General features: G+C 39.1%; 1 protein-coding gene across 3 annotated transcripts in view; it reads left to right on the top strand.

Moving 5' to 3' along the window:
- Positions 1 to 25,747, top strand: part of armc2 (armadillo repeat containing 2) — a 169,463-nt gene that overhangs the window by 47,986 nt on the left and 95,730 nt on the right. For all 3 annotated transcript variants that reach the window (XM_048530320.2, XM_048530322.1, XM_059645236.1), the window contains 4 exons: positions 937 to 1,013; positions 16,441 to 16,548; positions 19,565 to 19,740; positions 21,348 to 21,450. In XM_048530320.2, the coding sequence (XP_048386277.1) occupies positions 937 to 1,013; positions 16,441 to 16,548; positions 19,565 to 19,740; positions 21,348 to 21,450 (464 nt within the window). The remainder of the gene's footprint in view (positions 1 to 936; positions 1,014 to 16,440; positions 16,549 to 19,564; positions 19,741 to 21,347; positions 21,451 to 25,747) is intronic.

Genomic DNA, 25,747 nt, shown 5'->3' with positions numbered 1-25,747 from the left:
ATCCTAGCTAAAGCTTATACTTATATGAGCTCATTCACTTAGAATTCCAGACGTATGATTGCTATTTTTTTGAAAGCCTGTTAAATAAATATCTTCTTTTGCTAACAGTTTTAATAAAATCACAGTGACTAAGTTGTGCTGGAGTCAATATTAGATTGTTCCAGGGCTAGAGAAGTCCGAAGGAAAAGGTTGCTAAAATTATAAGCATTCTCACAAAGAATAAATTTCCGATTTTACACTACTGCTTCTTCCTTCCTGAAAAAGAATTAAGTTCCTTTAATGGTTTGTCAATTGAGTCTCATAATCCTCAATTTACTAAGTAAGATATTGCAGCAGATGCTTTCCAGCCACATTTACAATGGGTATCCCTTTGGAACACGTCTTGAACCTGATATTCATCTGAATGTTTCTGATGTGTTCGCTATCTACACACATTACCAAATTAACTTTGAGATAATAAGATCTGCTGATGATGGAGTCTGAGATAACACAGTGTGGAGCTGGAGGAACACAGCAGTCCAGGCAGCATCAGAGGAGCAGGAAAGCTGATGTTTTGGCTCAGGACCCTTCTTCTTAAGAAGGGTCCCGACCCAAAACGTCAGCTTTCCTATTCTCTGATCCTGCCTGACCTGCTGTGTTCCTCCAGTTCCACACTGTGTTACCAAATTAACTTTGTTCTTTGTGGAGATTTTCTTGACTTTACAAAGACTAAATTATATTTATTTTGACTATCACAATGTCCAAATCATCTTAATGTTTCATCATTTCTACAGCCAAAATTACAATAGTGATTAATTGCACAATATTCAATAAAGCATAAGCTATGAATTCTGTATTATGGAATTGTCAAAAATCAGATGGCAATCTTTGTTTTTATTCTTATTAGACTTAAATTGTAATCCTTGTTTTACAAATACTTTTACGTATCTATTTCAGCAAACAGGCAAAACAAGAGAGTAGACCTTCCACCGCTCTTGGGAACACTGAAATTAACATAGAACAGAACAGAACAGGTATATTTTTAAATAGAATTTCTTGCCTTCTTTTTGAATACAATTTGCAACCTAAAATGGTGCATTTGGACTGAAATGGTAACCGTTTTAAAAGGCATGCTACTGTAGGAAAACTTAATACTTTCTCATTTGGTACAAAGGGAGTGAATTGTACACAGTTAAGTATAGCTCAGGCAAGAACAGAATAAAGCTTTCCTCGTTGGAAGATTCAACCATAACCTTAATCTTAATCGTACTGTGTCAGCTGTGTCTCAGTTGGTAGGACTGTTGCTTCTTTATTTGAAGATTGAGCTTTCACATCTCACTCTAGAGATATAAGCTCTAAAAACTATGTTGACATTTCAGTGCAGTACTAATGAAATGTAAACTAAGGTTCTGTCTGAGCAGGGAGTTATTCCTCAGTTATCTGCACTAAAACAGTTTTTCTGGCTATATGACACTATGATTTGTGAGCTCTTACAGTGTTTCTTAAACATTTACACTTTACCCCAAAAGTACTTTGTTTGGTGTAAAATGCTTTGGAATTTCCTGACGTTTTAATCCAGTTTTATTTCTTCTGTTTTCTTCTTTTCCTTCTCCCCTTCTTCACTTTTTTCTTTCTTATTTTAGTAGGAGTCTTAATTCTATGTGCAGGAAAGAGAACTTGGGAGGCAAAATTGAGCTCCATTTATTTGTGATCAAGCAGAGTCTTGAAGGTTTCAAATTGTGCATAGTGTATATGTTTCAGCCATGATGTGCGCTAGATGCCAGTTTGATAAAGAGCTAAACATGCACACTCTTAATCACCAAAAATATGATGATCTGACCTCAATTCTACATATTTTGGATGCTTTCTTTGTTGCTTCAAGTTTCAAAAATATGCAGGGAGTGGTACTACAAGTGCTGAATTACTTTTTCCTAACTCCAAGGACTTTGCACAAGCTCTTTGAAGACATGCATAAGCTAGTAGGTATTCCTCTTGCAATTTTGTTTGACTGTGAGAATTTAATACAGATATAAGTGATGTGAATAACAAAGAACTAGTGAACACTGATTAGACCTTAGCTAGCGTATGGTATACAGTTATGGGTGTTACACTTTGGGAAGGATGTGAACACATTGAAGAGAATGCAGAAAGAGTTCTCCAGGAATGAAAAATTTCATTTGTGATGATAAATTGTAGATATTGGGACTGCTTTATTCGAAACAAGAAAAAGAGGGGACTTGACAGGGTAAATGCTGAGAGGATATTTTCCCTCATGGGAGAGTCTAGGATCAGAGGACATGGTCTCAGAATAAATGGCTATCTATTTGAGACTGAAACAAGGACAAATTTCTTCTCTGAGGGTTATGAGTCTTTGGAACTCCTTACACAAAGAACTATGGGGCAGAGTCATTGCTGAGAGAGATTTACGACTGAGATAGATGGATTCTTATTAGTTGGGAGAATCAAGGGTTATGAAGAAAGGGCTGGAAAGTGGATGGAAGGAATTTTGGATCAGCCATAATTCTATTGAATGGTGAAGGAGGCTTGAGGGGCCAAACAGCCTTTTCCTATTTCTTATGGACTTATGGTCTTATTAAGGGTAAGAGGAGATTTGACAGAAATTTTCAAAATCATGAAGTGTCTAAATGGAACAGATAGGAGAAACTATTCCCATTCATTAAGGGATTGAGAACAAGAGAACACAGATTTGCAAAGAATCAAATATGATGCGATTAAAAAGTTCATGCAGTGAGTAGTTATGATTTGGAATGCACTGTCTGGAGGTGTGACAAAGGCATGTTCAGTCATGGCATTCAAGAGGACATTAGATAATTGTTTGAACAGAAACATAAAATGATCAAGAGCATGACGGCATAGATTTAAAGTGAGCTACTAAAGAAGTAAGGGTGAAGTGAAGAAAAACGTATCACATAGCGAGTAGTTACAGTATAAAATGTCCTGTCTGGAGGTATGGTGGAGGCAGGTTCAATTGAGGGATTCAAGTGGACATTGGATGATCATTTGGTTTCAAATAATGTGCAACAATGTGGGAGAAAGCAAGAGATTGATACGAGGTAATGATGTTTGTTTGAAGAGCCAACACAGCCATGATATGCTGAAAAGCCTCCTTCTGCACCATATGTACTGTTGCATGTTCCATGCTATGTATCATTCTGTGTTCTATGTAACACTTTGTGATTCTGTGATGACTATTAGATCCTCCTATTTTCATTGCAGATTACTCTTCAGCCCAGGCCCTTGCACCAGGCAAGTACAGCCATCTGTACTCACGCACTTTGCTACTCTCCCTCACAATACTGTCCCCTGCGACCATTACATTCCTTCTTACTGCACGCCCTTGAATAGCTTCCTTTACCATGGGTGAAATACTGAGTTTGCTCATCCATCCTGCAGCCCTTACTCTTGTGCAAAGAAGCTGAAAAAGATCTCAAACGTCTTGGATAGTTATAGACTGAGGCTTCTGCACTCTGGATCACCTTACCTGCCTCCCTTGCAATCGCACCATCCTGTTGACTGTACTTGATAAAGCTATCCTAAGGAGTGTGATTGCCTTCAGGAACAAAGTGTCCAGGTAACCTTTCCCCTCCCTGATGTGCCTCAGCAATTGCAGGTTGCAAAATTTCTATAAACGGAAGTGTTCACTGCGGATGTGTTTACTTTGGATCACATCAGCATCCAAAAGCACTCACATTTGGGTGCCGGCTCAGCAGTGAGTAATAGCGCACCAGATTGTGATATGTTTGACGCTGGTGGACCCACCAGCGCAGGACTTGGTGGAGGCACCAACTTTCAAGATGGCGGCAATGACAGGGCATCCTCTGATGGAACTGGGACATTGGGCTTTGACTACGGCAGTGTGTAGGACCAAATTGGTACTCCTGGCAGATCAATGGGAATGGTTATTGCATCAGTGGTAGCGTGGTAGGCTCATTGTGCCACTGCTGGCTGCAGAGCAGTAACAGCGATGGCAGCCCCAGAGTGGAATTCCTGGAATGGACTACGATGTGGGGGCATTGGTGGGCATGAAACCTGTTGTAGAGACCACCCCCCCCCCCGATGTGAAGTGGAGCACAAGGACAGAGGAAGAATTCTGTTTTAGTTATATTTTATTTATATCTTAATATCTTCTTTAACAGAAAATGGCTCTGAAGCGTGGAGACATATTATACTTTTCACTATTTATTTGTTAAATGCTAGGGGCAATATATTGTTCAATTCAATTAAATACATTCTGAAATAATAGGGCACTCCTTGCCTTATTTTAATATGTGCAAAGTAATTAATAATTTTTAATTAGGCTACACCTCCTAATAAGTTTTACATTACTGCTAAACTTTACAATGGTAATAAAACAACACAGTACTTACAGTACTGGAAAATGCATTGTTTCTAATAACTTTAGTTGTTGATTTACCTGCTCCTTCTGCAAAAAATTGGAATTCAAATGCTGGTGGCTGAAAAACAGAATGGAAGAAAAATGCTTCTGCTCTACCCTACACTGGGCATTCAGCACACTTTACAACTTCCAGCAGACCTTGCATATACCTTTCCCCAATACACTATATGTCTGGGTGTCGATAACATTGTAATGTTCAGCATGGGCAGTGGGACCTCAACACGGAGGGGCTGTGGGGCAATGTTGGGAACCTAAATTGTAACCGTGAATGCTGACACATTAAGGAGGAGGGGATGGAGGGCACGGAACAACAAGGATGACAAATTGAACCGTAGAATGCCTTCAGTGTGGAAGCAGGCAATTCAGCCCATCAAGTCCGCACTCACCCTCTGAGCAATATCCCACCCAGACCCAGCCTCCTATCCCATCCTTGTAATGCTGCAGTAACCATTTGTAACCTACACATCCCTAGACACTATGTTCAATTCAGCATGGCCAATCCACCTAACCTCCACATCTTTAACATCCTTCACCAAGAGGAAACACACACAGACATGGGGAGTATGTGCAAATTTCACACAGACAGTCATTCGTGGGTGGAATTGAACCTGGGGGCCTAGCACTGTGAGGCAGCAGTGCTAACCACTGAGCCACTGTGCAGCATCAGCAGCCAGATTCCTTCTCGGGGAAAGCACAGTACGAAACCCAATTCAATATCTCACCACTTCCTGACAATCTGACTGTCTCCTCCATGATGTCTCAATTGCTATTCAACATCTGTCATCTTCTTGAGCATAAGATCTTTTCTGGACATGCTGGAACCAATTCCCAGGTACTGATCTCATTAATAGTCAACTCCTGTTGTCTGTTTAAACGTAATGCTCTTCCCTGGTGATGAAGTGTCTGCAGAACCAATTAATTTGCAGGCCTGGCCTCTCAAACAAAAACTTGTTTGTCATTGAATCATTGAGGATGGAAACAGACACTTCAATCCAACTTGTCAATGCCGACCAAGTTTCCCAAACTAAACTAGTCCCACTAGTCTGTTTTCATTTTAACACAAGCCATTACCCACAATGCATTTTAGCACACTGTTCCCAGTTCACAGCTCCAAATTGAAACTGGTAAAAGAATAAAACAAAAATAATGAAAAATCAGTAAGAGCTCTAACATACTGCAGAAATTCACCATGGTTCCTTAGATATCATTTTCTAAACCCATGATTACTATTATCTTGAAGAGCAAGGCAGCAGATACCTGGGATCACCACCACTTGCAAATTCCCCTCTTCTTACCAATTTTTATTGATTCACCATTGACAGCATTCTACCTGGATGCATCTTAGCATAGTTTGGCAACTGCTGTTTCCCACAACATAAGTAACTGTAGAGAGTTGTGAACACAACCCAGTCCATCATGCAAATCAGCCTTTCGTCTCTTCACTCCATCTATACTTATCTCAGCCTCAGGAAAGCAAACAACAGATTCAGAGACTGCTTTGAGGTCAGCAAATGCTCCTGGTCTCTGGCAGTGCTTTGAATACCAGAGAGTGAGTGATAAGTGAGTAGGAAGTGCATTGCCTGAGAAGTATTTGAAGATTGTCAGCATAATATAGATGTGAGTTCTTCAGTATGGATCATGCATCTGATAGTGACTTAAGCATGTCTACATGACATTGATTTTCAGTTGCAGTGAGTAAGTGGTGTCCCTTAACCTAATAGAGCACAAGAGTTCAATCGTCCACTTTGTGCACTGGTGACAGCTCATGTGTGACCTTGTGACCCAGTGCCCAGGCCTGATAGGAGTGCATCTTTTGCTGGGATAGCCTGGAAAAAAGTGTTCTGTGAGACATTGATGAAGTAGGGACCTACCTTTTTGGTGCTTGTCTGTGGCATTGCTGGGTGGCAGATGTGGGAGGGCATTGTGTTGGAGTTTGGATGGGATTGATAACCATTGCCTGCTGTTGATTTCCTTGCTTGCAGCAAGTGAAACATTGACCAGGTGGCCTCTAAATATGGCACCATAATCTTTGCCCTGGAAGGTGCCAGTGGAAGCAAGAATGTCTGCTTCTTATCTGCATATGATTCATTGTTTAAGTCACCTTGGAACTTGCTTGCACATGAAACGAGCTGAAGTGCACATGATTGCACAAGAACGCTTGCTGTGAGCCATAGCGAATGTGACACCATATAAGACACCCATTGCTATATTTTAACTCCAAAATAGAAAAACCCAGCATGATATTTTTAAATATTGTGGTTAATGGGTAATAGATTAAAAGGCTAAAGCATGACAAAAAACAGTGCTAATTTAAGTCAGCAGTCCGAAAGATAACAAAATCACATCAAAGGAGTTTAAAAGTTTTAAGACTAATCTGAATTACTTGGAATACGTTTATTTGATTCTATTAAAGGATTTTTTTCCACTTCTTACAGCTTGCATGTTTTATTGTGAAATTTATAAAAATAGCTGCAAACAAAGAACCCATACGTGTTTAATGGAGATCCCTCCATTCAGCTTTCTCATAAACAAAATCAATATGATGAGGGCTAATTGTAAAACTCCTGAGATTGTCATAGTTTTAATCTTAAATGCAATAAAACACACAACCTTTGGTAATTTTGATAATTTATTGAAATTCCTTCCAAAAGGGGATTTTAAATATATATTTAAATTTAAATAAATAATTTTTGAAATGTTAATATGTAAAACATTTTGTAACCGTTGGTTTCCTGCTTTAATAAATTCCAGTCTAATATATCAGAATAATATGTTTGAATATATGGTCCAAAGATATGTAAAAGGTTCTGTGTTCAGCTTGAATTGTTATTGTTGCTAAGGCTGCAGAAATGATTTACCAAAAAAAGCAGCCAATCAAATGGACCTGCTTACTGACTCAGTGTTTCCTGAACAAGTTGTAACCATCAATATACATCAGTGTATAATCAAGCAGTGGTTTGTGCTTTTAAATGCCATTTAAATTTAATGTTTATCTTTCTGCCATATTATTTCTTCAACTGTGTACATTATTTTGCAATGTTAAAGTACATTATTTTGTTTTGTAAATGTACAGATATTGTTAAATGATATTCAGCCAAATTACATCTGTGGCTACTATTTTGTGTGTAGATATAAGTTGTCTATTTGTTATTTATTCTGATGGCATCTTCAAAATCCACAACCTCCACCACCTGAAAGTACAAGGTCAGAAATCACACAACGCCAGGTTATAGCCCAACAGGTTTATTTGAAAACACATCCTTTTGGAGCCCCAGTCCTCCTTCAGGTGTTGGTGAGAGATGTAATATTAGATGCAGAACTTATTCATAAAATAATCAAAGGTTCACACTGTTGATGCGGATGTACAAACTAAGCCTAACACGCTGTTAAATCTTTCATCAGTTAGAAGGTTTTAATTCATTAAAATGTGTATGCAAATCCTCAAATTTCTTTCAAGTCATGGTCCTGAGAGAACTGAAGGTTTTATCAGTGCAAAGAAGAGGTGTCATTTTAGGTCGGACAACGCATATTAGCGTGAGACCTTGTTTAGAATCCGTATGTGTTTTGACCTGGAGTCAGACTGGTTTATTTCTAAAGTAGGAATTTATAAAATACCATATTGACTGACTGAATGTCTATAAATTGTGTGCTTTTTGAGCAAAGTAAAATGTATCTGCATGTATATGAGAGAGAGAGAGAGAGAGAGGGTGATTTACAGATACATTGACACGCACGTATACATATTAATGAATTAAAACCTTCCAACTTATTAAAAATTTAACAGTATCTTAGGTTTATTTTGTACATCCGTATCAATGTGTGAACTTTTGACCCTTTACATAGAAAGTCTGTGACTGATACTACCTCTCACTAACACTGAAGAAGGACTGAGGCTCCTAAAGCCTCTGTTTTCAAATTAACCTGTTGGACTATAGCCTGGCATCGTGTGATTTCTGACTTCGTCCACCCCAGTCCAACACTGGCACCTCCATATCGTGGAAGTACAAGGGCAGCTAATGCATGAAAACACCACCTCTTGTAAGTTCCCCTCTCATCCACACATCATCCCAACTTAGAACTGCCTCTCTTTGAACTATATTGCTGTTTCTTCATTGCTTTATGATCAAGTTCCTAGAACTCTCTTCCTAAAAACACTGTTGCTGTACCTACACCCCAAAGACTGCGGCAATTCAAGAAGGCAGATGTCACCGGCTTATAAGGGGCAGTCGGGGATGGGCAACAAAGGTTGCCCTCATCCCATGAACAAATAAAAAAAACAACTAATAAGTGCCACTCTCTAGAAAACACAACTGCTTTAATAAGGATTGTTTTGACATGGACTGCCTCAGTTCAAGAAGACAGCTCACCACCACTTTCTGCATGGCAATTAGGGACAGTCAATAAATGCTGGCTCAGCCAGTGACACCTGTATCCCACAAGTGAATAAAAAGAGTATTTTTTTCAGAAACAAATGCACATTAATGTTTCGTATATTTTAGTTTAAGGGTGGAGGAGTAGGTGTAGATTATGCGTAGTAAAAAATAAAACTGTTAAGTGAAATGAAAAGAACAATGTATATGAATAGTTGTGTGAAGAATTGTGACTGAAGGAAGAAATTGCTTAAAATGTATAAGATTTGCTTACGCCCAGTAAGTAATGTCTTTCTGAATGTGAGATACAGGATTCAGACTAACTGTAATAACTAAACAAGAATCTTTTGAGAAGGTCTCAACTGGAGTGGCTGGAGGAGAACAAGTAACTGTGTTGTATTTGGATTTCCAGAAGGCATTCAACAAAGTACTTTATAAGATAAGATCCCACAGTGTTGGAGGTATATATTGGCATCTCTAGAGAATTGACTAATGGACAGCAAATGGCGGGTGGGGATAAGGAGTTCTTTTTTAGATAGGTGATCTGTGACCTTAGTGTAGTTCCAAAGTTACAGTGCTGGGACTGCAACTATTTATAATTTATGTTAAAGACTTGAAGAAAGGAAGTGAATCCTACTGTAGCTAAATTCACAGATGACACAAAAATAGATGGAAAGGCCGGTTATGGGTACAGATGCAAATAGTTTACAAGGATACACTAATAGGCTAGCTAAGTGTGCAAAAAGTTGGCAAATGGAGTATTACATGGGAAATGTTCATTTTGGAACGGAGAGTAAAAGAAGCATATTACTTAAATGGAAAAAACAACGCAGAAACTGCAATGCAAGGGAAGTTGGGATACTTGTGCACGAAACAGGAAAAGCATGCACACAGGCGCAGTAGTTAATCAGGAAGATGAATAGAATGGTAGCCCTTATTTCATGGAAGTTGGAGTACAAGTGCAGGGAAGTTTGACTGCAACTACACAAGGTGTTGGTGAGACAACATTTGGAGTACTGTGAGCAGTTTTGGTCACCTTATCTAAAAAATTTGTTGTTTCATTAGAGGCAGTTCACAGAATGTTCACTAGGATGATCACCAGTTCGGAAGGATTGTCTTATGAGCAAAGGTTAAACTGGTTGGGATTTGGAAGGATGAGAAGTAATCTTGTTGAAACATATGGGGTTCTTATGGGCTTGACATGATAAATATGAGAGAATATTTCCTCTCATGCAAGACTCTAAGAATAGAAGAGCAGAATTAAGGGGCACCAATTTAAATCTAAGATTAGGAAGAATTTCTTCTCTGAGAGTTGTGCATCTTTGGACTCTTCGTCACAAACAGATGTGGGGGCAGAGTCCCTCTGTATATTTAAGGCAGAGAGATAGATTCTTGATCAGTAGGGGAAGTTAAGGGTTATGGGGAAAGGACAAGAAAATGGATGTGAGGAGTGTCGGATTAGGCATGATCCCATTGAATAGCAGAGCTGGCTTGAGGGGCCAAATGGTGTACTCCTGTTCCTATTTCTTATGGTTTTAATAGATGATTATTCTAGGAAAGGAAGATTTAAAAAAACATAAAAAATGAATTTGTCCCATTTCACAGAGGCAAATAATGATAGTTCTATTTTAAAAAGATATTTTTGACCTCATAAGGAAGTTCACTAATATTGTTGACAATTGTTTAAACTAAATTGGCATGGGGTAGAAACCAGTATATAGAAATGAGATTGAGAGAAAATGAGCAAAGGTGAGACGGCAGAATAGTACTGAAAAAGGATGTAGTACTATTTTGGATAGGACTAGACCAAGAAGGACTATGAGGATTGCTAAGACAGGTTTTAGAATGCACCTATATAAGTACACAAAGTGTTGTGAATTATTTTGGTGAACTATAAGCACACTAGCCATGTGGGAAAATGATGTAATGGCAATAATCAAAATATTGCTAAAATTTGAAAACTAGGCATTTATTATTCACAGATACAAAGTGTTCAGAAAAGATGAGCGAGGGCAAAGGAGGTAGCATGGCTGGAGTGATTAGAAAAGACATTATGGGGACAGGAGATATCATTCAGGGATCAAGGTCAATGTAGTGAATTGTAGTGAATACAGAAGCAAGAAAGATCTGATCATTCTAAAGGAATTCAAATAACTGGAGAGTTGGAAGAGCAAAACTGCAGATAAAATCACAAAATATGCAAGAATTATGGAATAATATGGAAAAATGTGAGTTTATATACTTCTGCTAGAAGTATGGAGTAGTTCAATACTATTTGAACAGAAAAAGCTGCAGAATGCCACAAAAAGAGGGATTTGAGAATCCTCACCCCGAATCACAATCCAGTAATAGAACATAGAACATTGTGGCACAATACAGGCCCTTCGGCCAATGATATTGTGCTGAACTTTTACGCTAATCCTAAGGATTATCTAACCTACACCCCTACCTTACATAAATGATTTGGAGTTGGGGACTAAGTGCAGTGTGTCAAAATTTGTAGATGACACTAAGATGAGTGCTAGAGCAAAGTGTGCAGAAGACACTGAAAGTCTGCAGGGGGATAGAGATAGTCTAAGTGAGTGGGCAAAAGTCTGAAGCTGTGTCCATCCAGCTTCACACCGTGTTATCTCAGATTCTCCACATCGGCAGTTCCTAATACCTATATTTAGTGGTAGGATTTGAAATCTAGGAGACCAATTAGCCAATTGTTTCAGAGATAATCAATTGTTTGTCTTCTTGAGAGGTGCTATTAATCATCAGCAGTCATGTCTTGCCACAAGAATTTTTGTAATTGTCAAAATTACAATCCTACTGTCAATCCATAAGTAACTGAGAGTTATTCAGGTTTACATAGCATGGCAAACAGGTAACTCAATGGGTTGAATTTTACCGACAATCAGTTAAATGTCAATTTTTGGGAGCCTCATGGACAGTTTCCCTATGTGAGCTCTTGTGAATTATCTCTCATGATGAAGCACCACACATCTATAATGCAACTAGAACAACAAAGAACAAAGAAGATTACAGCACAGGAACAGGCCCTTCAGCCCTCCAAGCCTGCGCCGATCGAGATCCTCTGTCTAACCTGTCATCTATTTTCTAAGGGTCTGTGTCCATTTGCTCCCTGCCCATCCATGTACCTGTCCAGATATATCTTACAAGACTCTAACGTGTCTGTGTCTACCACCTCCGCTGGCAACACGTTCCAGGCACCCACCACATTCTGCTTAAAGAACTTTCCACACATATCTCACTTAAACTTTCCTCCTCTCACTTTGAACTCATTACCCCTAGTAATTGAGTCCCCGACTCTGGGAGAAAGCTTCTTGCTATCCATCCTGTCTATACCCCTCATGATTTTGTAAACCTCAATCAGGCCCCCCTCAATCTCCGTCTTTCTAATGAAAATAATCCTAATCTACTCAACCTCTCTTCATAGCTAGCACCCTCCATACCAGGCAACATCCTGGTGAACCTCCTCTGCACCCTCTCCAAAGCACCCACATCCTTTTGGTAATGTAGTGACCAGAACTGTACACAGTACTCTAACTGTGGCCGAACCAAAGTCTTACACAACTGTAACATGACCTGCCAACTCTTGTACTCAATACCCCGTCCAATGAAGGAAAGCATGCCGTATACCTTCTTGACCACCCTATTGACCTGCATTGCCACCTTCAGGGAACAATGGACCTGAACACCCAGATCTCATTGTTCATCAATTTTCCCTAGGACTTTTCCATTTACTGTATAGTTCGCCCTTGAATTAGATCTTCCAAAATGCACCACCTTGCATTTGCCCAGATTGAACTCCATCTGCCATTTATCTGCCCAACTCTCCAGTCTATCCATATTCTGCTGTAATTTCTGATGGTCCCCTTCACTATCTGCTACTCCACCAATCTTAGTGTCATCTCTCGAGCTGTCTTGTGCTTTCCAGCAGCCGCTGTACTCACCATTGCCAGGACCTTCCAGAATTCCTGTCACTGGTTCCACTTTTAAGCCCAGCTGCACATCAGATCAAATACTGCCAACCACTGATAGTCCTTCACAGTACGTGTCATGGGAAGTAAATGAAAATGAAAAGTCCTGAAGACACGTAGTAATACTTCATTGCAAATAGAATCTCACATTCACAAATATATGGCTACTTTACCTGAATGATCAACTGGAATAACAACTGAAACCACAAGAAATGAACCAACCCAGGCCACTGGTCATGCCAGCATGCTGTGTTAGAACCCTGTCTGAGAAGTGCTATTCTTTCCCTAAAGCCCTGTGTAGCACCACAGTTTGTCACTGTTCAAAGTGGCGCATCACATGTTGGAAATCTTTCAAACAGTTGAAAACATTGCCTTTTATTAAGCAACAAGAAAAGTGAAGAAAACATTGACAATAAAACTTACATTTGCTTCAGTGAATCAACAAGGGCTGCTTGCATTTGGAGTAAGAAATTTGCTATTAATTAAAATCACTTCACCCATCGCATCCATTTAAGTAGGTATCATGGTAAAGGTGATATTCTTCCTGCTGAATGTCTTCACCTTCCTCCTCAGAAAGCTGCTGCCACTCTCCAAGCTCTTCAACTTGCAAATTCTTCATATACAGGCGTTTTGGCAGCCATTGGAGCTTGCTCCTACTCCAGGCTTGCTGACAGTTTTGTTCCTCCTCAATTTCTCTGCATCTTGTTTGCACCCTGGCCACAGCAATACTAACCCCTGCTGTGGCTGGGTCCATTGGTTATGATTTCAATGAACCTATGGGAGGAATATCAGAAACAGACTAGGTGCTTTGTAACATGATCAGTCAGAATTTGCATCATATACCAATAATAATTTGTCAAAGTTCTTGGTACAATGGGATATGGAGCAGTTTTGAGAAGGAGTGCCTTGGAATGTCTCAACATGGACCTTTGACGTAGTAGTTTTCATTATGATGTATGCAATAAAGCCATTTCACAAAAAATACAGTGGGAGAAGGAATACGTGGTAAGATTACTGAAATTTTGTTGCTCCATCTTCCTCTTCATCTATTACAGCAGTATTTTATATAACAGTATGTTGGCAAAGCTTACATTTCAAGGTGAGAGGAAATCAGCTGTGTAGTCTTGTGCATCCTATGCGACTTGGATTGTGTTTGTGAATTGTGGCTCACAAAAAGCACTTCTAAGGTTGCATGCAATTACTTTGGTCTCACAGAGATGACTGTGATCAATTTCTAATGACTAATATCATGGTCAAGATTTCTTGAGCCTGGATTTATTTTTGACAAAGTTGGTCACTGCATGTGCTTCAAATGCGGAATTCTGTGGTTACAGATGTCTTAAACCAGTACTTTGTACGTGACTGATTGATGGATTTGCCCATTGAAGGATCTCACATCACTTTCAAGAGTCCACATCCGCAGACAGGAAGAAACCTGAGTGTGCCCACTCTATGTGGTGACAGCCATTTAAAATTTCCATTGTGCATTTGTCATTCACTTAGGGTGGAAGACAACACAGGTCATACACTCTGCAAACTGTACTGCAGACTCAGCTTGTTAATCTCGGTGACCATTCCAAACCTTCATGTTCCTTTCTTCCTTGCACTCCCTATTGACCCATAAATTTGGAATTTCCACACATTCCCACCCAGTCTTCATCTTTCAACACTACCCTCTTGACCGTGGGCTGATGGCTTAGTCATGCCAGCCATTGTCTGTTTCTGATCCCCATTGATGCCAGGTTGGTGGCAACACCTGATGATCCTGCCTCCAACAGTAATCTATGTCCTATAATGCAATATCATTTCCCACCCCTATGAGATGAACCAACGCCACAATTACAGTTTCTGCTGCATCCCGGCATGCTGCCTCCAATTCTTACAATTGACATTCCGAACTTGCCTACCATTGCAGTGGCCCCTGATAACGTGCCTTGACTTTCACTGAACAGACTCCCAGTCTAATCGTGGCCAGCCCCCAACCAACTTTGACAATCAAACCAATGAGTGACCAGATCCCTGACTGGAGCATACCTGGAGAGGTTAGGGAAAGCCAAGGTGGAGACCCAGATGAACAATTAATGAGCTGGAGCTGCTATATACCACCGCAATTGTCATCTTGGGAATTTCATGTAGATATTTAGTTTCTCTCTGCCAAGTGGAAAGCCAGCAAATCTCATTTAACTGAAGTATGATTAGGTAATAAAGATATGATCAAACATACAAAAGACTGCTTTATCAAGATTCTTGCCCTGTCATTAAAACCTTAAAAGCAGACTTTTACTTCTCAGTTGAGCATCTAATTTTTCCTTTTTCACTATATTTTCCCAACTGACTCGCCATTCCCATGTCATTCAGCGGTTGGGAAGATTCTGACCATATTACCATTGACTTGCATGATTAAGGGCAACTCTGACAACTGAACAATTTGATCTAGTGAGTAGGTGAACCATACTGATAAGAAAGATTGCAAGTTTAGCAAACAGTCTGTGCTCCAAAATGGATATTAGTCAGAGTGCCAGTAAGTAGCAAGACAACAACGTGGTGCATTTTATAGAAGAGAAAATCAACATGGGGGCCTGCCTGCCGTGATTGTACTGTTTTGGAGGTCATTCATGCCTAAAGTCCATACGAGCTCCTCAGGTATGGTTCAAATCAGACTTTAACATAATGCTTTTCACAGCCCCGTCCATCCCTCTAGGTTAAATTGCAACTCCAGCCTCAATATTGGACGAGCAATGCTTGTGAATAATGACCGTGATTCTTTGTTCATTCACGGGACAAGTGTGTTGCTGGCTATGCAGCATTTATTGTCCATCCCTAATTGCCCAGAGGGCAGTTAAAAGTCAACAACATTGCTGTGAGTCTGGAATCACATGTAGATCAGACCAGGTAAGAATGCAACTTTACTTCCTAAAAGGACATTAGTGAACCAGATGGGTTTTTCCCAACAATCGACAATGGATTCATGGTCATCATTAGACTCTTAATTCCAGATTTTTAAAAAATTAAATTCAAATTCCACCATCTGCCATGACAGAATTCAAACCTCGGACCCCAGAACCTAACCTGGGTCTCTGGATTAACAGTCCAATGATAATACCACTAGGCCATCTCATCCCCATGAAGAGATAGTCAACCAGGAGACAGTGGGGGAATGGTAATGTTAATGGACATTATTGGCCAAGGCTACTGCTGTGGGGTATGGGTTCAAATCCCACATAGCAGCTGGAAGAATTTAAGTTCAATTAATTAATAAATCTGGAAATAAAAGCTAGTCTTGGCGATGACAGCTATGAACTAACATTGATTGGTATAAAAGGCTAGCACTAAATCTTTTAGAGATAGAAACCTGTCGCTCTGTCCCAGTCTGACCTACAAGTTGCATCAGAACCGCAGCCTTCTGAAAAGCAACTGCCCGTTAGGAAGCCTCTCAGTTAGAGCAAAGACTGCAGCAACTCAAAAGTTGCCTCACCATTACCTTCTTAAGAGTAATTGGAGATGAGCAGCATATCTAAATTTTTCCATTGATGATCTGGCAGATTTTCTTGCTGGTGGGGATGGCAGATTAATCACCCTTAAATACACACCCCTTCAGTTAACAAATAAAGAGATAACTCCTATCTCAGGAAATTAATCTAAGCCAGATAAATCTACTCATTTGTATATTTTTGGGTTATTCTTTCAGAATCAAATGGTGAATCAAGGACATATGAAGATGAAACTGAGGAAGAAATTCTGTACTGGAATACAAAGATCCAGCCTCTTCTTGATAAAATTAAGTCTTTAAAAAATGGTGGGTAGTTTTATTTTTTAATTTGTAAGATTTTCTATTGATGGTCATTGCAAGCTACCTTCATTCTGTTTTACATAAAATCTACTTTTAGATGTAACATCTCTTGTACTTCCTGTTCCTGTGTAATAGCAGTGCAATAATATTGGCACCAAACTGGAAAGTGGGAGCATTGGGAAAATGAAAGAGGAGACTTGGATATGCACCAAACAAGCTAATGTTTCCTCACATTTCTTTATGCTGTGTGCAGATTGGTTATTGCATTTAATAGCCCTTTTAAGATTGCTGTTTGTACATATCTTAAAGGGAATGTTGGGTTATGGATGGCCTGTTGTTTCCTGCACACTATCTTCCAGATTACTGCTTGCTGTGTGTCTGCATAGCTCAAAGAGAACACTGTTCCTTAGTGCTACAGAGTGCTGCTGGTTGAGTGATAGGGATGCAGCACACTGACCAGCATGAGAGGATGATGTGTATGAGATGTCATGTGTAGATTCATTCACTGACTTTGACTCTATGTATAAGCTCATTAGACGTCTTCTGGTACTGCTGTCAGGTTCTCTAGTCTAAACTTCAGGAATTGACTTCTCCCTTTGGAGACTGATTCTAGAGGATCTCTTGGTTTACATACTGTGGCATATTTCCTCCTGGCCTTCAGTGCCATATAAATCAGTCTGGATTCTTTTCCATGTCCAGGTAATCATTTTTCAAGATATTACTAGTATACATATATATTTACAAACATAAATTGAGTGCAGGAATAGACACTTTGGATCTTTGAACCTGTTCTGCTATTTTCTAAGATCATAGCTGAGCTGAGTGTGAACTCAACTCCACTAACCTGTCTATCTGATTGTCTTGAAAAATTCAAGAGAACATTAGATGAATTTTTGAATAGAAATGCTATGCAGGGATTTGGGGGAAAATGAGATTGACCCCTGGTAATAGAATTGGTGCAGGGACAATGGGCCGAATAGTGTCCTTCTGCACCATAACAATCGGTGTTTCATTGAATGCAATTCAACCTGCCTGACACAACCAACATTTAAGATACATGCTAAGACATCCCCTTAAACCTTGTTCTGGACTGCTTCTAATACAAATGTATCATTTGTTAAGTAAGGAACTGCACAAAATGTTTCAGATGTTGTCTCACCCAGTCCTGCAAAATTGTAGCAGATATCTTTATACCGTATTCTCTTTCAATAAACAATAATATTCTTTTTACCCTCCTAATCCTTGCTTTACCTTCCTATACCTTCCTTGCTGTACCCACATTTTGTTTGTTATGATACATGTCCCAGGACATCCAGATCTCTGTACTAGATCAAATTGCTCACCTAAAAAATTGAATGAGTGTCCAGACAGGAAGACCACCCATTAACCTGCGCAAGTCGACAGCTTAAATTTCAGGTCCCCATCCTACACCGTCCCATCAGATTTACTGCTTCTTCCACACATCCGACCTACTAGTGGGCATTAAATTCTTCTCAATGTTGCCTGCATACCTGATGTGTACAAACCACCCAGGTAATATTGTGATTGGAAGAGCAGCACTGGAGGTCCAGATTCTTAATCTGCAATCATTTAAAATTTATGTCTTACCCACTTCTATCTAACTGGGTGTGGGCATATTGAGAACTGTGGCTTCTCCACCCAAAAAAAGTTGGGATGTTTGAATTTCTTGAACAATGGATTTCATTGTATCTGTTAATACAATGCTATTTTGTCACAGGTGTTTAACACAATCCATGTGTAGGCACTTTGAGGAATGCGTTCTTCTTTTAAAACCAGAGAGTTCGTTTTTTTGTTGAACAACAATGAGCGAGTAATGTTAATTGGTTCAGTTTTCTGCTTCATAAGTTTTTCTGCCTTTCAATTTAGCAAACCATAATGGTAATGTTAATTTTCATACCCATCAAATGGTTTGTGCCCATAACTAATGAACTAATGAACAAGAAGTTTTATTTTAGCTATAACAGGCAATTGTTGGAAATATTCACTTCCAGTTTTTGAAATAATTACTTGTAAATCCATGCTGTTAGAACCAAACCTTTTGAGTTTTAAAGACAAACATTTAGGCTAAATTGAAATTAGAGTTTAAAACTTGACATCTAGCTGAATTTGTTCACAATGATAGCATCATTTGGCTACTACCTAAGCTTTCCACTTTATATCCTCTACATCACAATGATTGCTAACTTCCAACTTCACTACATCATCAACCTCCACCACCACCTCCACCTTTACCTCAGCCAGCTATGTCTGAAAAACCCCTTCTATACCTCTACATTCATTGTTCCAATGCTGTTTAGGCCAGCCTCTCATTTTCTGCCTTCAACTCATACAGATCTCTGTTTTTATTGTTCTATTGTATGCCAAATTCTGTTCACCCAGCACCTTTGTCTTCACTAAGCTACATTATCTCCCAGTATCCAATGTATCAAATTTAATATTTTTAAATTCTCAATACTTAAACCCTCCATGATCTTGCACTTCCTACAAACTTCCATTCTCCTCCAAATCATTTATCTGGCTTAGGTATTTTGTTTAATCTGCCCACACCAAGGCCTTTGCCCCATTATTGGCCTAGTACCCACACCTCAATTATCTTAATTAACTCCTCTGCCTTTCCACTTCCCCTACTTCCTTTAAATCTCTGAAATCCCACCTCTTTGTCTGAACCTGTGTCTCTGCCTTAATTTTAAAATGGCTCATTTTCAAAAATATAAACAGTTTATTAATGTCATATGTCAGACTGGAAGCTTAGAGTATACGTTAAAGGCAAAATAACTGTCATTTGTAACTCGATCACTGTGTTCTGCTGGACCAACATTGTCTGTCATAGCTCTTGCTGTTAGAACATAGAATGGTTTGCTATTTAACAAAATAAAGATCGGTTCCAGGAATTAAGTAATTGCAAACATTGACTTCAAAATATAAGGAGAATTAAATATAGAGCCAATCATTCCTAATTGCAGAACATGAATGCAAAATAAAATTGTTTTGTTCTAATTAGGCAACGATGTAGAACATCTCTGCAAAGCATGTTCAAGCCTTTATCATGCGTTGCAGGAGGGGAACATGTTGGGGAAAATGTGTAAAAGAAGAGCTGTTCTTCTAAAAGCGTTGTATAGACTGGTGGATGTTGGCTCAGATCAGCTCAACATTCAGCTAGCTAAAATTATACTGGCGGTAAGTTTGATCTTTTTATAGAGTTCTGGAGCCGTGTTCCTAATCAAGGCTTTTAGGTTTTAGCAGCTGAAGTGTATTTCCATTTTTGACAGAATTGATGAGTCCAGGTTTTGTCAGTCAGCTGCATTAGCAATTTATTAGACTATTCTCATGAATCTGGCACATCAAGAATGAATTGACAGTATAAGTTAGAATATTTAATTAAATGGTGACAATGTAGAGAAAGTGATAAAAGGAAAGAGAAAGAAAGATGTAATTATTAAAGATAAAAAAGTTACCTACGTCTGTTAATTATTTGTAATTTCCAGCAATAATTAAAAGCTGAATGAATTAGACGTTTTAACACAATTATTCTTTCATGGGATATGGGTCTCATTGGCAGAGGCCAGCATTTTTTGTTCATCTGTAATTGCCCTTAAAGTAAATGGCTTACTTGGCCAATTCAGAGAACAGGTAATAGTCAGCCACATTGCTGTGGTATAGAGTCACATGTGGGCCAGCTCAGGTAAAAATTATTGAAGCCAGTTTTCAAATCCAGATTTAATGAATTGTGTTTAAATTCCACCAACTGCCTTAGTAGGATTTGAATTCATATCCACACAGCATTAATTTGGGCCTCTGGTTTACTAATCCCTTGACATCACCACTACACTATCCATTTCCCCTCATAATCCCTATCTCCTCCAAATAGACGAGAAAAAAATAATTTTCATTGCCAGACAGGTAGTTTAATAACCAGTAGCCTTATCATGGTATTATAAATTTGCTCATTTATAAATGGATTAGCAAGTGCTAACATTCCTGGCAAGCTCAGCAGTTATCAATCACTTTAAGTACAATAGCTTCATTATGTTCCACACAATTCAATAGAATCTTTCTAGCTGAAAGTATATTGAATATTCTAGAGAAGCAGGACAAGTTGGACGTGATTCCCATGTTTAGTTTCACATGTGCAGTCAACAGACTTATAATCTGATTTATTATTTGATAATGTTCGTGAGTGGAATGAACTTCCCGAGGAAATGGTATTTATAGGCCCAAGTACAACATTTAAAAGACATTTGGATAAGTACATGAATAGGAAAGGTTTGGAGGGCTATGGGCCAGAAGCAGGCAGGTGGGACTATTTCAGTTTGGAATGATGTTTGGCATGGATTGGTTGGATCAAAGGGTCTCTTTCCATGTGGTATGACTCTAAGACTCTGATAGCAAGGACTGATACTACTTTGTCAATCAAAAAATCTAGGATATTATTTTGTTAGTAAGTAAGTATATATCAAATTTATATTAAACATCAAAACTGACATAATTAATAAAAATATTATCATTAATTCAGCACATTACTGTTTAGTAGAAGCAAAAGCTGAATGTTCAGTGTTAACTCTGCTGCCAGACAGCTTGGGCCACTTTTTCTGATTGTACTTTTGATTGTCTACTGCATGTGCTCTGAAGTCTTTAATATGTGCTGATGCCCACAAACAATTTGTGATTGTGATGACATTATTAAAAACTTGTAATTGTTAACTTCAGGAATATTCATAGGGTATTACAATGAAAAATTTTATTTTTGTATTTAGTTGCCTTTTTGTCATTTCTTTTGTTTCTAGCTGAAAGTAAGTGGCAGAAATCTTCTTAACATCTGTAAATTGATGTTCAAAATTAGTAGGAGTGAGAATAATGATGTTCTATTCCAAACTGATAACATTTTGGGTAAGTTAAACTTCCTAAAAATATTAAAATTGTGAAATATTGAAAAATAGAAGTATTATGATGGAGTATGTCATACTGTAATGTTTCATAATATTGTTATACTATTGAATGCTATCAGTCATTTTGAAAAGTAGTCTCACATTAATTGTTTTTTTTAAGTTCATGGAACATTTGATGCAGCCTGTTCATCTTTCATTTTCAGTTATTTCTTTGTGTGGTTTAGTATCACCAGTGAACTTGTTTGAATAATGTGTAACAATATTGCAATTTGAACATGAACCAGCAACATAATTTGATATTTTCTCTTGTTAAAAATAATTCTAAGCCTCAATATTGCCATCAACCCTCAAAATCCTAATATCAAATACAATTTCAATATGTGTATTAGGGAGAATTTTGCAGTTTAAATGTATTTTAATTATCATAAAACTAGATATACAATAATTAATGCCGGGGGAATTTGTAAATCAGTAATAGAGCACAACAGCTCACTTTTACATTACAGCTTTAACATAGGAAAATATTCTAAAGCTCTTCACAGCCATTTTTTTTAACATAGAGACATTGGAATGGGTGATCAAAAGCTAGATCAAAGAGTGGGAATTTAGGAAAGTGAGGGAAGTGGAAAGGTTGAGACGTTTAGGGAGGAAAGTCTTGAAAACGTGGCCAAGGCAGTAGTCAAAGTTAAAAGTTAGGTGGCAGGGTCTGCTGCACTTTTAGGAAACTTACTGCAGTGAAGCAGACCAGTTCTGTTGAAGTTCCTGACAGATATTAACACTCAATTGGATTGAATGGATGGATTAAAAAGTGAGATTAAAGTCCTATGAGAACACTGTGGGTAAAAAGGATTAGAACCATTTGTTTGTATGGAAAATTAACTGACATAAACCGGTTATATCTTTTATGGTTATACTATATCAATATGTAATTATAGGGACTTTAACAGCACACTATACAATTAGGGATCCAATGACACTCCACCAAGGTTAAAGTGGTCAATGGCGAGAACTCTGAGGAAATTACAGGAGAATACATTCGTGTGGAGTAATGAACAGATTTCACACTATGCTGCACAGCTTGAATAAAACTGCCAAAAATGTAGAGACATCTGATTCTCCCATCCAATCCTAGCATTTAATCTGTGACACCAGCAGGGATTCTGGGATCTGTCAACTATGAAATCATCAAGCAGGCTGATTAGCTAATCAAACTGAAGGATTCTTATAGAAAGCAAACCAAGAATTAAAAACCACAGATTGAAATTTGCTTTTTATTCATTTTGCTTGTTCATGCTAACCAGAAAAATGTATATTAAATTGAACACTTAGTGTTCCAGTTATGGATAGTATTAAAAATAGTGAACTCTTTGGTGTAAGATCAATTGCGTTGTGTGGCACTATCATCCATGCTAAATGGGACAGATTCTGAACAGATCAAGCAATTCAAGACTGGAAATCCATGAGGCAGTGTGGGACATCAACAACAGCAGAATTGCACTTCAACATAATCTACAGCCCCATGGCCTGGCATATCTCCCACTCAACCATTACCACTAAGCCAGGAGGATCGACCCTGGTTCATTGGAGAGTAAAGGATGGCATGTCAGGAGCAGCACCAGGTTGTAGAAATGAGATGTCGACATGGTGAAGCTACCAGGCGGGGCCACTTGACATGCCAAACAGCACAAACAACACGTGATAGATAGCACTAAGGGATCCCACGACCAATGGATCAGATCTAACTTCTCCAGTCCTGTCACATCAGTCATGAATGGTGTTGGAGAATTAAACAGCTCACTGGAAGAGGAAGTGGCTGCACAAGTATCTCCAACCACAATAATGGAAGAGCCCAATACATCAATGCAAAAGATAAGGCTGAAGCATTCTCGGCAATCTTCAGCTAAAGGTGCTAAGCGGATGATCCATCTCAGGCCTGCTCCAGTGGGCCCAAGCATTACAGATACCAGTTTTCAACCAATTAAATTTACTCCACATGATATCAAAGAATTGTTGAACGTTCTGGATACTACAAAGGCTATGGGCCCTGACAACATTCCGGTAATAGTCCGGTCTCTTTTACTGAACATGCAAATCCACTATCCAAGATGCTCCAGTACAGTTACAACATTGGCTTCTACCTGACAATGTGAAAAATTACCCAGGTATGTCCTGTACACAGAAAGCAGGTCAAATCCAACCTGGCCAATTACTACCCCATCAGTTTCCTCTGGAAAATTAGTGAAGTAGCAGAGGGTGTCATGAACAGTGCAGTAAAGCAGCACCCGCTCAGAAATAATAACCTGCTTAGTGGTACCCAGTTTGGGTTCCACAGGACCAGTCAGCTGCTGACCTCATTACTGTCTTGGTTCGAAAAAGTGCTGAATTGGAAAGGTAGGGTGAGAGTGGCAGCCGTTGACATCAAGGCCACATTCAATTGAGAGTGGCATCAAGGAGCCCTAGCAAAATTGGAATCAATGGCTATCAGGAGGCAAACTCTCTGCTGGTTAAAGTCATACGCGGCACATAAGAAGATGGTTTTGATTATTGGAAGTTGGTAATCTCAATTGCAGGAGATTTCTACAGGAGTTCCTCAAGGCAGTGACCTACACCAACCATCTTTGGCTGCTTCATCAATGACCTTCCCTCCATCATAAGGCCAGAAGTGGGGATTTTCGCTGATGTTTGCACAATGTTCAGCATCATTCGTGACGCCCCAGATACTGAAGCAGTGCAAGTTCAAATTCAGCAGGATCTGGACAATATCCAGATACGTGATAAATAATAGTTGTGCCACACAAATGCTAGGCAATGACTATCTCCAATAACAGACAATCTAACCACTGCCCCTTGATATTCAATAGTGTTACCACTATTGAACACTGAATCGCCTACTATCAGCATCCTTGGGATTACCATCAGAAACTCAACTGGATATGCCACATAAACACAGTGGCTACAACATCAGATCAGAGGCTAGGAATATTGTGATAAGAAACTCATCTCCTGAATCCCCAGAGCTTGTCCACCATCTATAAGGCATGGTTCAGGTGTGTGGTGGAATAGATCCCACTTCCCCAGATGGGTATAGCTGCAACAATATTCAAGAAGCTTGCCATCCAGGATAAAGCAGCTTGCTTGGCTGGCACCACATTCACAATCGCCCTCTCCATCCACTACCAACGCTTTGAAGGAGCAGTATGTACTATCTACAAGATACACTGCTGAAGTTCATCAAATATCTTAGACAGCACCTTCCAGACCCATGACCACTTCCATATAGAAGGCAAATGGCAGCAGATGCATGGAAACGTTATCACAATAATAGTACTGAAGACTTGTGCTCCAGAATGTGCCACTCCAATATCCACTGGCATCTACCCAATAATACTGAAAATTGTCCAGATACATCCTGTACACAAAAAGCAGAACAAATCAAACTTGACCATTTACTGCCCCATCAGTCTACTGTCAATCATCAGTGAAGTGATGGAATGTGTCATCAACAGTGTTATCAAGCACTCACCTTCCTGACTTGGAAATATATCATCATTCCTTCACTGTCACTGGGTCAAAATCCTGAAATTCCCACCCAAAGGACTTTGTAGGTCAACCAACAACATGTGGACTGCAGCAGTTCAAAAAGTCAGTTCTTCACTACCTCTCAAAGGCAACTATGGGCAGGCGATAAATATTGGCCAGCCAGTGACACATATGTCCCACGAGTGAATTAAAAAAAAAGAAAAAGATAGTAACATTCTCTGGTGCTCATTCACACACATCAAAGAATAATGGTATCCTTTGATTCTCAGTGCTTTTGTGATGAGAAGGATTCTGGTCTGTTTAAAATTGAACTCGAGACTGACAAAAAAAATGTAATGGACAATGAGTGGGTGACTCTTAGGAAAGATATACTTTACATACAGGCTAAGTACATTCCAACAATAGTGAAAGATAAAGTCTCAAAAATCCCTGCCAAAATGGGCGTCTTGGAAAATAACAGTGATAGTGATCATGATGAAGCAAAAAACAAAGGTGTACGATGTGAATTCTTCAGAGTGAAACCTGGCAAAATAGAGTAGGTTGAGTGAACAGGTGAAGAGGAAAGTACATTTGGCAAAGAGAGATTGTAAAAATAGAATGGTGGTCAATGTGAAAGGGAACTGATAAATCTTCTGCCGGTGGGTAAGTAGTAGACAGGTACAAAGAGATGGGCTGAGTCCTATAAGGGAGAAAGAAGTAAAAGGCGCAGGCAAAGCTAGAGTACTTAATGGGTCTTTTGTATTGGTATTTACTGAGGA

The sequence above is a fragment of the Stegostoma tigrinum genome, chromosome 4 (assembly GCF_030684315.1).
Source record: "Stegostoma tigrinum isolate sSteTig4 chromosome 4, sSteTig4.hap1, whole genome shotgun sequence".
NCBI lineage: Eukaryota > Metazoa > Chordata > Chondrichthyes > Orectolobiformes > Stegostomatidae > Stegostoma > Stegostoma tigrinum.
The sequence above is the reverse complement of the archived record's forward strand: the minus strand, read 5'-3'. Positions and strand labels throughout refer to the sequence as shown.